The sequence below is a fragment of the Panthera pardus genome, unplaced genomic scaffold (genome assembly GCF_024362965.1).
Source record: "Panthera pardus isolate Hobbes unplaced genomic scaffold, ASM2436296v1 HiC_scaffold_8, whole genome shotgun sequence".
In the NCBI taxonomy this organism is placed as follows: domain Eukaryota; kingdom Metazoa; phylum Chordata; class Mammalia; order Carnivora; family Felidae; genus Panthera; species Panthera pardus.
The window spans coordinates 103,897,705-103,910,934 of NW_026527013.1; the positions used below are offsets into that span (position 1 = coordinate 103,897,705).

General features: G+C 33.7%; 1 protein-coding gene across 4 annotated transcripts in view; it reads left to right on the forward strand.

Annotated features, from left to right (window-relative positions):
• PHF14 (PHD finger protein 14) overlaps positions 1–13,230 on the forward strand; it is a 208,877-nt gene that overhangs the window by 131,064 nt on the left and 64,583 nt on the right. The window contains exon 17 of one of the 4 annotated variants that reach the window (XM_019443455.2): positions 8,550–11,438. The exons of the other annotated variants lie outside the window; for them this stretch is intronic. Coding sequence (XP_019299000.1) covers positions 8,550–8,562 — 13 coding nt within the window. The 3' untranslated portion in view covers positions 8,563–11,438. Of the gene's footprint in view, positions 1–8,549; positions 11,439–13,230 lie in introns of those variants that run through there. 4 annotated transcript variants of the gene reach the window in all.

The following is a 13,230-nucleotide window of genomic DNA, read 5'->3' on the forward strand; positions in this document are numbered from 1 at the left end:
AGGATACATTCATACTACTTGACAGGATTATTAAGCCACAGAATTTTGTTTTAGATGTTCTGGGAACATGCCTCAAAATGTGTATTTATTTATAACAAGTTCTCAATTAATGCTGATTCTGATAGTTTGGGCATACTTTGAGAACCACTGCTTTATACCAGAAGCCCTTTTAGCTGAAGCCCTAAGATCATGGTTCTAAGCTTGCTGGGGATGCAAATCACCTTTGGAAGGAATTACCAAACAAACAGGCGAAAAGGAAAAAAAAACCTCTTGGAGAATCTAAATCCGTAGTATAAATCTATGGGGTTGAAGCGTGGGCATTTGTGGTTTTACAAAGGTTCACAGGTATAAGCTACCTAACAGTACCTATGCCAGTTCTCTCTCTAGCCCTTGGATTTACCCTTTCATTATATTAAGTTCCAAGTCTTTGGGGAAATTTTTAGAAAAGTATTCATTTAGCAGATAATTATTCTATGACCCTTTGCACCAGATGCTGGACTTAGTTACGGAACTCAGAGGTGAACAACATAGGCATGATACCTCAGAGTTTAAATATCCCTGGCCTTTTTTTGCATATGCTCCCATATTTATTGATCCAAACCCAAATGAGTTGGCCTTTTTCAAGTCTTTATACTAGAGCTGTGTTTATGTAGGGACCTCATAAGATCAAGAGCTCCATTCTCTCCTAGCTGAACCTGATCATTGACTTTTGGAGACTTAAGAGAGGAAGGGCAGTTCTCTTGGCCAAAACACAATTATAAAAAGCATTTTTTTTTTTATGATTTCAGTTCTTTCAAATTCATTGAAGTTTATTTTATGGCCCAGAATATGGTCTATCTTACTCTGTGTGCACTTGAAAAGAATGTATATGCATCACTTGTTGAACGGGATGTCCTATAAAAATAGGTCAATATATTTATTGTTCAGGTTTTTTTTTTAATTTTTAAAAACATTTTTAATGTTTATTTTTGAAAGAGAGACAGAATGCAAGTGGGTTAGAGGCAGGGAGAGAGTCACAGAATCTGAAGCAGAATTTAGGCTCCAAGCTGTCAGCACAGAGCCTTCTGTGGGGCTCGAACTCATGAGCTGTGAGATCATGACCTGAGCTAAAGTCGGATGCTCAACTGACTGAGCCACCCAGGTGCCCCTAATTTTTTTTAATGTTTTTATTTTTGAGAGAAAGAGAGAGTGGGGGAGAGACAGAGAGAGAGGGAAACGCAGAATCCGAAGCAGTCTCCAGGCTCTGAGCTGACTGCAGAGAGCCTGACGTGAGGCTTGAACTCATGAATGGTGAGATCATGACCTGAGCCAAAGTCAGGCACTTAACTGACTGAGCCACTTACGTGCCCCTGTTCAGGTGTTTTTATAAATATTTATTTTCTATCTACTTGTACTATTAATTACTAAGAGTATTAAAGTCTCTGACTGTAATGGTAGATTTATGTGTATCACCTTTCAGTTCTATTAGTATTTGCTTTATACATTATTTCTTCTTGACAAATTCGTCTCTTTATCAATGTAATGTCCCTTTTAATCTCTGGTAACATTCTTATTCTGAAGCTTACTTAGTCTGATATTAGTACTCTGATAAGATTTTGATTACTGTTTACATGATGTATCTTTTATTCCTCTTTACTTCTATCTATATTTTTATGCTTAAAATAGCTTTATATTTATAATTAATTATTTTATATATTTTTAGATACATGGAGATATGTATTCCATACATATGTAGACACCCATACACACAACTGTATTTGAAGTCGATTAGATTTTGGGGCGCCTGGGTGGCTCACTTGGTTGTGTGTCTTTTGATTTCAGCTCAGGTCATGATCTCACCGTTTGTGAGCTGAAGCCCCACTTTGGGCTCTGCACTGTTTGTGCAGTGCGGAGCCTGCTTGGGAGTGTCTCTATCCCTCTCACTCTTCCCCTCCCCTGCTGATTCATTCTCTCTCTCTCTCTCTCTCTCTCTCTCTCTCTGAAAATAAATAAATAAACTCAAAAATATAAATAAAAAGTCCCCAATCCAAAAAAAGGATTGGACTTCTGGTAGACAGCATATAGTTGGAACTTACTGTTTTATCCAGTTTGACAATCTTAGTCTTTTAACTGGGTTACATTGCTTAGAGTTAATATAATTATTGATATGGTTGGATTTAAATCTGCCATCTTTGTATTTTCTGTTTATTTCATCTAGTCTTTGCTATTTTTTATTCTCTCCTTCTGCTTACTTTTGCATTGAGTATTTTTTATAAATTCATTTTATCTCCATTGTTGTCTTATTTAGGCCCTGTTTTAAGAATTAATATTTGCCCTAGTGTTTATAATATATATCCTTAATGTATCACTCACATTTTTCAAATATTATTTTACTACTTCACAATTAATGTAAGAATCTTAAAATATACACTGAATGCTAGAGGCAGTTAAGGCTAGCTCATTCCTCATCTGAAAGTCTCTTACCTTCAGATTCTCAAAGTTCTTATTTATCTCTGTTGTGTCTAACTCAAGAGACTTGTCCAATAGCATTACACTGAATAAAAATCAAGGAAGTGTGCACATTCCCAAATTTTCACATGTCTGTTTCTTCCTCTGTTTCTATCTGGCATTCTTCTTTTTCATTTTTCCTTACCCCTGAGCTATCAAAAGTGCCCGTTATGTGAAAATGCAAACTTTAACATTTAAATTTAAAGCACGTGTGTTTGTGCGTGCCTGCGTGTGTGTGTGTGTGTGTGTGTGTGTGTGTGTGTGTGTGTGTGTGTGTAGGGAGTATATGTGAATCTTTGTATACCTACTCAGTTTTCCTAAAACTGTTTGAAAAATAAAGTCTTATTATTAAAAAAAATTAAAGACCGGTAAGTGGAAACATGTATATTTTAAGTTTTGTTTGTTATAAAAATATACATAAAAAATTTCAAAAAGAAGAGTTTAAACTCCTATGATCTCATAGCATCTTAGTGAATTTACTTTTATTCATAGAATTATAATGATTTTGTTCCAAAAAAAGTTTTTAAACATAGCTGTGGTATATTATTTGAAAACTACAAATATCAGAATAAATTGGGAACAATTTTCCATCAAAATATTTCTTGATATCCATTCCCTCCCTTTTTCATTTTTGTGGCTTCTTTGAGATCTTTCTCAACATCTGTTTCATTGCTCTCTACCACATAATTCTGTACACCTTAGCTTCTTCAGTGTTTTCTCTTGCCTTCTTTCTGTGGTTCTTCTGATGAGACATCCATGGATTCCACTCTGTTTGCTTTGATTCAACTTTTTATTTTTTTAAATGTTTATTTTTGAGAGAGAGCAAGAGAGTGCGAGTATGGGAGAGGCAGGGAGAGTCGGAGACAGGATCCTTAGCAGGCTCCACGCTGTGGGGCCAGAAGTCATGAACTGTGAGATCATGATTGGAGCCGAAGTAGGACACTTAACCGACTGAGCCACCCAGGCTCCCTGGCTTTACTCATTTTTATTGCCACTGTTTAACTGCATTCTGTAGCTTTAATATATCTCAGTTCTCCAAACTTCTGGGTCTTTCTCTTGCCCAATAAAATGGCTTAATCATGAGCTGCAGTCATTGTAGAAAGCCTACCAGTATCCTCCCTAATATTCAGAGTAGGCCATGCATTCTTCTGCTTCTTTATTCTCCACTAGACCCTGCCTTTACATTATTCTCCAAATGCATTATTCCAAGGCTGTCATGAACATTTACTGAACAAATTTAGGGTAAGAGAGATGTCTTACGGCACAAGTCTAAAATTTAAAATTGAATGTTTTATATCACTGTTCTTAGAAGTTACTTGGCTATCCCTACCACCAAGAATGTTGCCTTTTTGCCTTAGACCTGGCTTTTTAAAAAGCAGTGATCAGTGATATAAGTTAATGTTTTTGAACATAAAATGTTGCCGTGTAGTACATTATAAAAGGAACCTAAAGAGGAAATTGGAAAATAAACTGGATCTGGTGAAGGACACTTTATTATTTTTTTTAAGTTTATTTATTGTTAAGAGAGAGCAAGAGTGGGAGCTGGGGAGGGGCAGAGGGAAAGGGAGAGAATCTTAAGCAGGTTCCACACTCAGCGATGGCCCAACATGGGGTTCCCATCCACAAGCTGTGAGATCATGACCTGAGCCACAATCAAGCGTTGGATGCTTAACCAACTGAGCCATTCAGGCACCCCAGTTAGTTGTTTTTTAAAAATATTTATTTATTTATTTTGAGAGAGAGAGAAAGAACAAGCATGGGGGCAGGGCAGAGAGAGAGAGAGAGAGAGAGAGAGAGAGAGAGAATCCCCAGCAGGCCCATGCCATCCCAGGACCATGAGATCACCTGAGCTGATACCAAGAGTCGGATGCTTAACTGACTGAGCCACCCAGGTATCCTTTAGTTACTTTAAGAATGCTTTTCTACTAGTAAAATTTGAGAAGAGATGTTTAGTTTTCACAGTACTCCTATTTGGATAATGAAGGTAATCCAGCTGCCACTGAATTTTTCTTGTTAAGGTGTATTCTGATAAAATTTACATTAAAAAGAAAATGTATACTCATTTGGTGATGTTGTTAGATGTGTGGAATGGCTAACATGCCTTGCACATTCAGTATTTAATATGACATTCTTTGACTTTTAAATCTATATTAATTAAAACACTAAACCTTAAATAATTTTGTATGTTCATAAATATTTTTATGTTATATGTTATCAGTGTTTGAATTTTTTAATTTTATTTTTCTTTTAAAATTAAGTACATTGTAGACGAGTAATTGTATTTAAAGAAAACAAAAGCCTGAACATGATATATATTAATTACATAGTGAAGTGTGGTATTTCTGGAGTAAGCAATTTTAGAGTAGCAAACATCATAATTTCAAGTATATATAGCAATGAAATATTTCTCATTCACTCATCCGTTTTTCAGTAAAATTTGTTTTTGAAATGTTTTATTATTTTCCATGGCAATGTGTTAATATTTTAAGTAATCCAGAAGAGATTATCTGTTACGTATTCAATTATTTGGGAAGACTGGGACTCTAGCCACAGCTGTGCTATTAGCTAGATGCATGACTCGACTTAAGTTACCTCTGAAGTCATTTTCTTATATGTAAAGCATCAACTTTATTTTTTCTCAAATTTTGTAACTTACATAACTTGAAGAGATTCCAAAACAAATACTGTACAGTCCTGAAAAAGGTCTCAAAGTTTGTAATCCCGCCATCCATCCACCACTTAAATCATCTGCCTAGTATCACTCAGTACTAAGTGACAGGGAGAGACCTTCTGCCCCAGATAGAATTGTGTAAGTAACCCATTTCCTCTTTCTTTTTTTTTTTTTTTAATTTTTTAATGTTTATTTATTTTTGAGAGAGAGAGACAGAGTGCGAGTAAGGGAGTGCAGAGAGAGAGGAAGACACAGAATCTGAAGCAGGTTCCAGACTCTGAGCTGTCAGCTTGGGTGCTTAATCGACTAAGCCACCCAGACACCCCTGGTAACCCATTTTCTCTTGAGGCAGGTCTGACCATTTGTAGTTTCTCTCTTCAAGTGAACTGACGTGTCTCTCCTTAATAATTTCAGTCCTTGGAGTCATACAAAACAAGCATAATCCAAGTTCTAGTATTAGAAACCATCTATATTTTCTCATTTTTTTTTATTAATCAAACATCCTGTTTTCATCTGTTCCTTCTGTAACAAGGTTTTGATTTGTATTGATTTTGTATAGTTTCGGACATATGAAATAAACATAATATAATGAATTTGAAAATAACACTGGGTATAAATTTTGGAGTTGGTAGATTTTTATATCAATGTAATAATGTATAGGAATCTCATTTTTAAAAATGTTTTAAAGATTTTTTTAAGTTTATTTGTGAGAGAGAGAGAGAGAGAGAGCGAGCCTGGGGGAGGGGCAGGGAGAGGGGGGTAGAGAGAGAGAAATCCCAGGCCTGATGCGAGGCTTGAAGTCCCAAACCATAATATCATGACCTGAGCTGAAATCAAGAGTTGGATACTTAACCGACTGAAATACACAGGCGCCCCGTGACTCTAATATTTTTAACATTTGTAGCTGAACCTAGAAAAATGTTATTTTAAATTCTGTATGGCTAGGATTTAATGTTCATGTTAGATGCTTACTATGTCCCAGTCTCTATTCTTTGCTCTCTAAATGTATCATCTCATTCAGTTTTTACAGTAGTCCTATGAGGTATTCACATTTCCACTTTGGAAATTAGGAAACTGAGGTACAGAGCACTAAGCATAATGAAATAGAAATTATTCCAGTTACATACTGCAATTATATAAATTATGTATTAAAATACAGTTTTTTTCCCTTCCAGTAAATACTGTTATACTGCTTGATAAATCTGCTCTTCATATTAGTTGCTGAGATTTACAGAGTGCTTTTTATGGACCACTGTGCTAGTTAGTGCTTTCCATATTTTATCTCATGTATTCCTCAGAGCAATCCCAAGAATAGATGCAGATTTTATCCATATTTTTTGAGTGAGGACTAAGAATTACTTGTCTATGATGACACAACTAGAAAGTGGTAGAATTGGGGTAGTCTTGACTCTGTAGCTTATGCTCTAATCATGAGGTATACTTCTCTCCAGACAACACTACTTTAGCATAGTTGACTTTGTTGGGTCAGAAGTAGATGCTTCCTGGCAGGCAGTTCCAACTCTTCAAGGTACTGACTGTTGATTCATGCATCAGGGAAGCCCTTTAAAAATGCTTAATTCTTTTTTTTTCCTACTTTAATTTATAGGTAAGCTTACTAGATACATGTGGAATAAATACAAAGCCACAACTTGATCTCTGATGTAGAAGACCACATAGTCAGTCTTTTGTCCTTGGAAGATAGTAGCCAAAACAAGTCACACTGCTTACTCTGTCTGTAAGGGAGATTTGGAATATTAAGTGAAATTTTAGGATAGAGAAATATTAGCAATAGCCTCTTAGTTTTTTTCTAAGTTAAATTTCAGCTTAGATTTAATTGGGGTTTAAAGCAGATTTCCATGATATCTAATGTATTTATGTTCAAATTCCTATCAGAGTTAAGTACAACATATCTTTTGGGTTGTCTGCTAGTCTCCATCATTTACACTTGGAATTAAGATTTAATTATACTTCTGTGGTAAATGATGTGGTTGCTTCCTCTTGCATTATGCTTATCTCATAGTTCTTAGCTTGCAGTCAAAGCAGTTCTCAATATCACATTCAGAATCTGCTTAAAGCTCTTCACTTAGAGACTGAAGCACAGAGAAAAGTTAACACATGTGACTATCCAACAAGGGAATTCAGCCTTCCCTCTCTGTTTCCCTGTGACTCAACAAGGGAATTCAACTCTGTTTATTTCTCATATGTCAAGAAGTATGTTTCTCTGAAAACTGTGTTTCACATTCTTTTTTTTTCTTGTACAGTTTTGTTTTTGCTTTCTTTGGAAATTATTCAGCTTGGCATGGTAGCTCTTCTCAGTAGTGCTGTATGTGTCTGTGATTGTGCCACTTTTCACTTTCTTTTTCTCAATGGAACTTAGAAGCATTAAACACATCTTTCTAGTAGTTATATATTAAAATGAAGTTTTTCTATAATGTGTGACTACTTTGGCAGTTTCATCTCAGCTACATGGGTATCTGAAAGAAATAAATAAATTTTTATGATTATCACAGTAAAAAAAAAAAAAAAAAAGTTCTTCTAATCACTAAGCACCTAAAATTTCTCCAGAAAATAAAGGCACCAAGGTAGCAAATGAATACAAGTTGATAGTGAAGTAAATACAAGAAACACTAGAGAAAATTTTGAGAAATAAATGGAAATGAATAAGTTTTGAAATTTTGGCTAAAATTAGTACATTCATAATCTACCAGGTCTTTACAGTGAGGTGTATTTTCTGCCATTTTTGTTGCACATTTCACTAAAAGAGCTAGTTAGGGATATACTCTTTACAATTGTAACCAAACATTTCTAATATAGTCTTTAACAAAGGAAGGCAGTGTAGGCACAGGGGATAAGAATTGTTTGAAAATTTCCTCTCTGAGATTCTATAGTTGAATAGAACCAGCCTGTAGTTATTAGGTGTGCTTGTTTTCAACACAGTTGCATACAGTATGCATTCAGCATAGTTTCTCAAGCATTCAGCATAGTTTAACTATGTTAAATTGCCATAGTTGAAGAAAATACAGCAGATTGCAATTTTTCAAAATATTTATTGATCAAATACATGTTTGCTTATGTAAATATAAACCCTCCAACATTTTTATATTTTCTTTTTTGTTTTAGTAAGATAGATTTATTTTGACAACTAAAACTGATAATAACAACAATAATAATACAAGAGGAGGCAACTCAATGTTTCAAATGATAAAATTATTTCATTTTAACTACTAAGAACCTATACAAGATCATGGCATTTAGGGTATCTGTCTCTTTGGACCAGATCATATGTTATTTGAATCTACTGTGGTATTGTTAGTATGTTTCATAAGACATAGTACAGAGCTGCTATGATCTTTAAATGTTAATATTCTTTTCTTATCACTTTACTGTGTAGATACCCTTCATGAGACCCAACTCTGCCACAGCTCATCCTCGGAGGCAATCCTGGAAACCTCTTTTATAAGTGTGATTTTAAAAATGTGGATAACACTCTCAATAGAGTACATAAAGTAAAGGAGAACAGCTATCTTATCCTTCCCATAAGCTTATCACTGCAAAAAGTTGCCTTTGCTTGTCAGGTTTGGATAGAATGTAATTGATTGGTTTGTTGCTTGGACTGACAAGGCAGTTAATTTGCCTGTGTGGATTTTTTTCTATTTTTTTCTTTTTCTACTTCTTTTTTCCTTGCACTAATCAGAAATATTTGATATGTGCATTGTTGAAAAATAGTAGATAATGTCTTGTCAGAATTGTCTTATTAAGTGATGTCTTTCCTTCTTGCTTCTTTGGCAAATGATGACATGTGGTGTTTGGACTTACTGAAGAGCTATGGAAGCCTGTGGGACTTAAATGCAATGTGCTACTACTCACTGTTGTTGTTGAACAATACCAGTAACAAGAAAGACAATGCATTCCACTAGTCTGCTATCCTGTTTAATCCAGCTTAATACATATATTCATATATGAAATGTTAACATTGGGAAACAACTATAGACTCTTATATTAAAGGTTATTTCTATTTATATTATTCAGCAAAAGTGAAAGACTTGTGAAAGCTTATGCCATTCTAGTTTTGGCTCATTAATCCTAGTGTGAAAGCACTAATATTATTAGCATGAAACTATTACAACTTCAGATTTTAACCTCATTAGTAAAATATATCTGTGTTGATCTCTAGGTATTTTTTAGTAATACCCAAATTTATTCAGTCTATTGATTTAATACAAACTTTCTGTGTTCAGTATAATTTTATTTTTCTCAACCTTAAATAAGAGGTTATGAAATAAGGAGGGAGATACAAAGCTTAATGACTATACAGCTTGCCAGCTGAAAGATCTTCATCAACATCTGTATTTTTCCAGAGATTTACAGAATTAAAATTTGATCTTCAAGTTTTAATGATCCAGTTTTAAATCAACGACAGACATACGTTGAATATTCCATCACTCCATCTTGAACTGATTTAGAAGAGACTCTTTGCTGAAATTGAAATGTACATATACATGTAATTCTCAACATGTCTCTTGGAATTTTCTGATTTATAATTGTGGTTTTGGACATCTTTTCAGGTATAGTGGCAATTAAAAATAGTTTAAACTTTAGGAATAGAGTAGGCAGTGTTATAAATAATCAAAAGCAAGTGTAAGTATAAAGTTGCTGTATGGTAGTTATCTATAGTTATAGTAAGGAACCATATTATGGATAAGATGTTTAATAAAAGTAATATGTATATAAAGTATGTATAGACTGAGATTAACTTATCAAAAGATCTTTTAATATTGGAGGAAAAATATTAATAGCCTGTAGCAAAACCAGTTGGCTTTTTTTTTTTTTTAGGAATAACGAAAGACTCATTATTTATTTCTACATAAGCTTAAGAAAAAGTTGGTAATTATTACTATTGCTGACCTGCAGCTGATTATAAGAAAATGTCAGATTGCCATTTCCTTAAAAGAATATGTTAATCTTCCTGGCCCTGCTTTGTTATATGCTGAGAAATTACTAGTGGTCATTTTATTTTGGGTTTTTGAGAAATCATTAAGCCTTGTGGTTTTGGTGTTACTATTAATCAAAATCCTTTCCACTTTGGTTCTAATTATGATACTACATTATCATCATTCTCCATCTTGCAGTCTCCAGTGGTGGATATGCTATTCCATATTTGGTGCTAGCCCTAAAATCTTTGTCACACTTCACAAATACAAATCTCATTAATTCATAAGGTCCTGCAAACATGTATTTAGAGTAAGAGAACTTTTAAAGGGAGTAGAATAAAACATACTTTCCTAATAATCTCCTAAGTGCTCTCATTTTTCCACAGTTTTAAAACTCTTTTCCATGATTGGCCCAGTTGCTCTGCAAAGAAGATATTAATGTGTCTTTAAGAAAATATGCACTAAATGGTGTGTATTTCACAGATGAAAAATTTGCATGCCAGGTAGATTATGGTTATTTGTCACGTAATAGGGAAATGAAAAAAAAATACTAAAATATCAGGAGGGAAATTAAAGGACTCTGAAATACAAGAAGAATGACATAGTAGTATATAGTGGTGGTTCTCAAACTTTATAGTATATTAGAATCCCACGAAAGATTTGATAAAACACAGATTGTTGTGTTATTCCACCTACTTATTGTCCTCTTCTTCAACTTTACTCCCTCCTCCTGTCTCCCTACAGTTTCTGAGTCAGGGGGTCTGGGATGAGGCCTGAAAATTTGCATTTTTAACAAGTTCCTGAGTGATGCTGCTGGCCAGGGACACCACTTTGAGAACCATTTGTATGTAATGGTTTTTAAAAGAATCAATGTGTTGTGGTTGTCCTTGATTGATTGAGGATGGAGTTAATGTACGTAAAAGGGCCCTTAAAATTTCAGAAATATCTGTTTCTAGATAAAAGAGTTTGTGGGAGTTTCATCTACAATACATACAATGTCTTTATTTTTATAAATTCAGTAAAACAATTTTTTTTAATTTTTATGTTTTTAATTTTTAATTTTAATTATGGGGAAATCAGTACTTTAGATTACAGAAGTGAATCAAAAAACATAGCCTTTGTCCATAATTCACTGATTCCTTTGTTAAAAAAAGATTTGATATTAGGGTTATGTTTGAACATGAAAAAAAGTTTAGCCTTAACCTTTATCCATCTTAAGTTTAGAAATGATTTATGTCTCACTTCTATGCCATCGTTATTCATGTATTTCTTGGTATTTTTCTGACTATACATTTACGGCATTAAAAATAGATTGCTGACTAATAAATAATGATCATTTATTACCATTATCTTATTTCCTTGTTTTTATATCCTAACTTAATGAGACCACTCTTTTTAAACAATGTTCCTTTTTTGACAAAACTTACCACTGTTGTACTTGATTCACAACATGAGAATATTTTATGAATATTTCACCAAAATTTATTCAAGGAATGTAGAAGGACTCTGTATAGCAGAGTGGAATGTAACATTTAAAAAAAAATTATTTTCTAAAATTGTTTTTGACAAGTGAAACTTGTTTAAGAGACTCAGCTTTAGGGTTGCATGGCATATGGAGATCAATTTTTTCCTACTTATCTGAGTCGGCACTTTGTAAATATACATAATGTTAAGGATTGTGATTAAAAATATTTCTGAGATGGACATGGTTTGCCAATACTTTAAAAAACGTGGCCTCTTTCTCCCAGTGCTCACTCTAAGACTTCTGCAGTCCTGCTGATAAGATTCACTGCTGTTCAGGTACATAAGATATAATGAAATTGGATGTTCACGCTGGGCTTTGTAAATAAAATGAGATTGACCCCCAGCTATTATCTCATTTATCTGATTTACATTGTAAAATCAGGATCTACACTATTGATTAGAGCATAATTAGTTAATTATGAACAGGGAAGTACAAAGTTATGTGGGGCTTGAGCACAGCAGGTTGTACTGCTGAAAAATTTCCAAGGGCATGAGCAGATGGAGATCAGTTTATTAAAGAACAAAGCAGACGTGTTTCAGGTATGGAAATGTCTAATCATTCTCTCATGCTGTGAGGAGGTACTTGACCTTAATTGTGTATTTTTCTAAGAATTCTTTATGTTTCATTTTTATTTTTTTGTTTCACTTTGAATCTTATAACCTGGCTGCTGCAGATGTAGCTAACTGAATTGATCTCATTATTTAAGCTATCATTAAATGTGAATTTGGATTTCAATAATTATCCAGATTTTTTTCCAGTTAATGTACTTCCATGTGTAAAGAATATTTTTGTCTTTCTTACCACTCATTCAGTCATTATTGCCTGTGATAAAAATAGAAGTCTATAGTGGCACTAGTGAAAATATGTTGAAGATCTCTACATTAGTCTTCTATTTGCAGAATGATATAAAATACATTTTCTAATTATTTTGTTTGGAAAATGCTCATGTAGGTGGTTTGCACTAAGTTTGTTGTAAAATACATAAGGAATAAAATATACCTTTATTGATAGGAAATGTTATTCTGATATTGGAAGAATGGAGAATTTTGTCCAAGCTTGTATTATTTTAAAAGTGATTTAACTCATGGGCCACAATCCTGCTTCTTCTCCATCTGTTAAAATGGGTAATTGAAATAATTGGCCACTATTCAATGAAAGAATCTATCAATCTGTTAATAGATTTATGTGGGCGTGTTAAGCTGCTAGTGAGATTTAAGTAATGTTAGTATTAAAAGATCAATTCTTTGGATCTTTCTTGTATAGAATTTTTACACAGAAATGATGAAAAGTAAGGAAACCCAACCCATCAATTCTCTCAGTATTTAGTCTGTTTTCTTTTTAAGTGAACAGATGTAATGGTATATATTTTTAGGGTCAGTATTCTACGCTCTATGATAGACATGGATCTAAATAAAACGTTCCTTGACATAACAAAATAGCTGTGAATATGGGTCAACTTGATCACACAAAATGTACATCCCTTTTCAAGTCCCATGTTACAGATTTCTCTTCTGAAGTTTAGCTTATCCTCTGGCTATAAATTATACGAGGCACACTTAATTGTTTTAGTTAGTTTAAAAACAGTTATTTAACATATTCTCCTAGTGAAATTATCA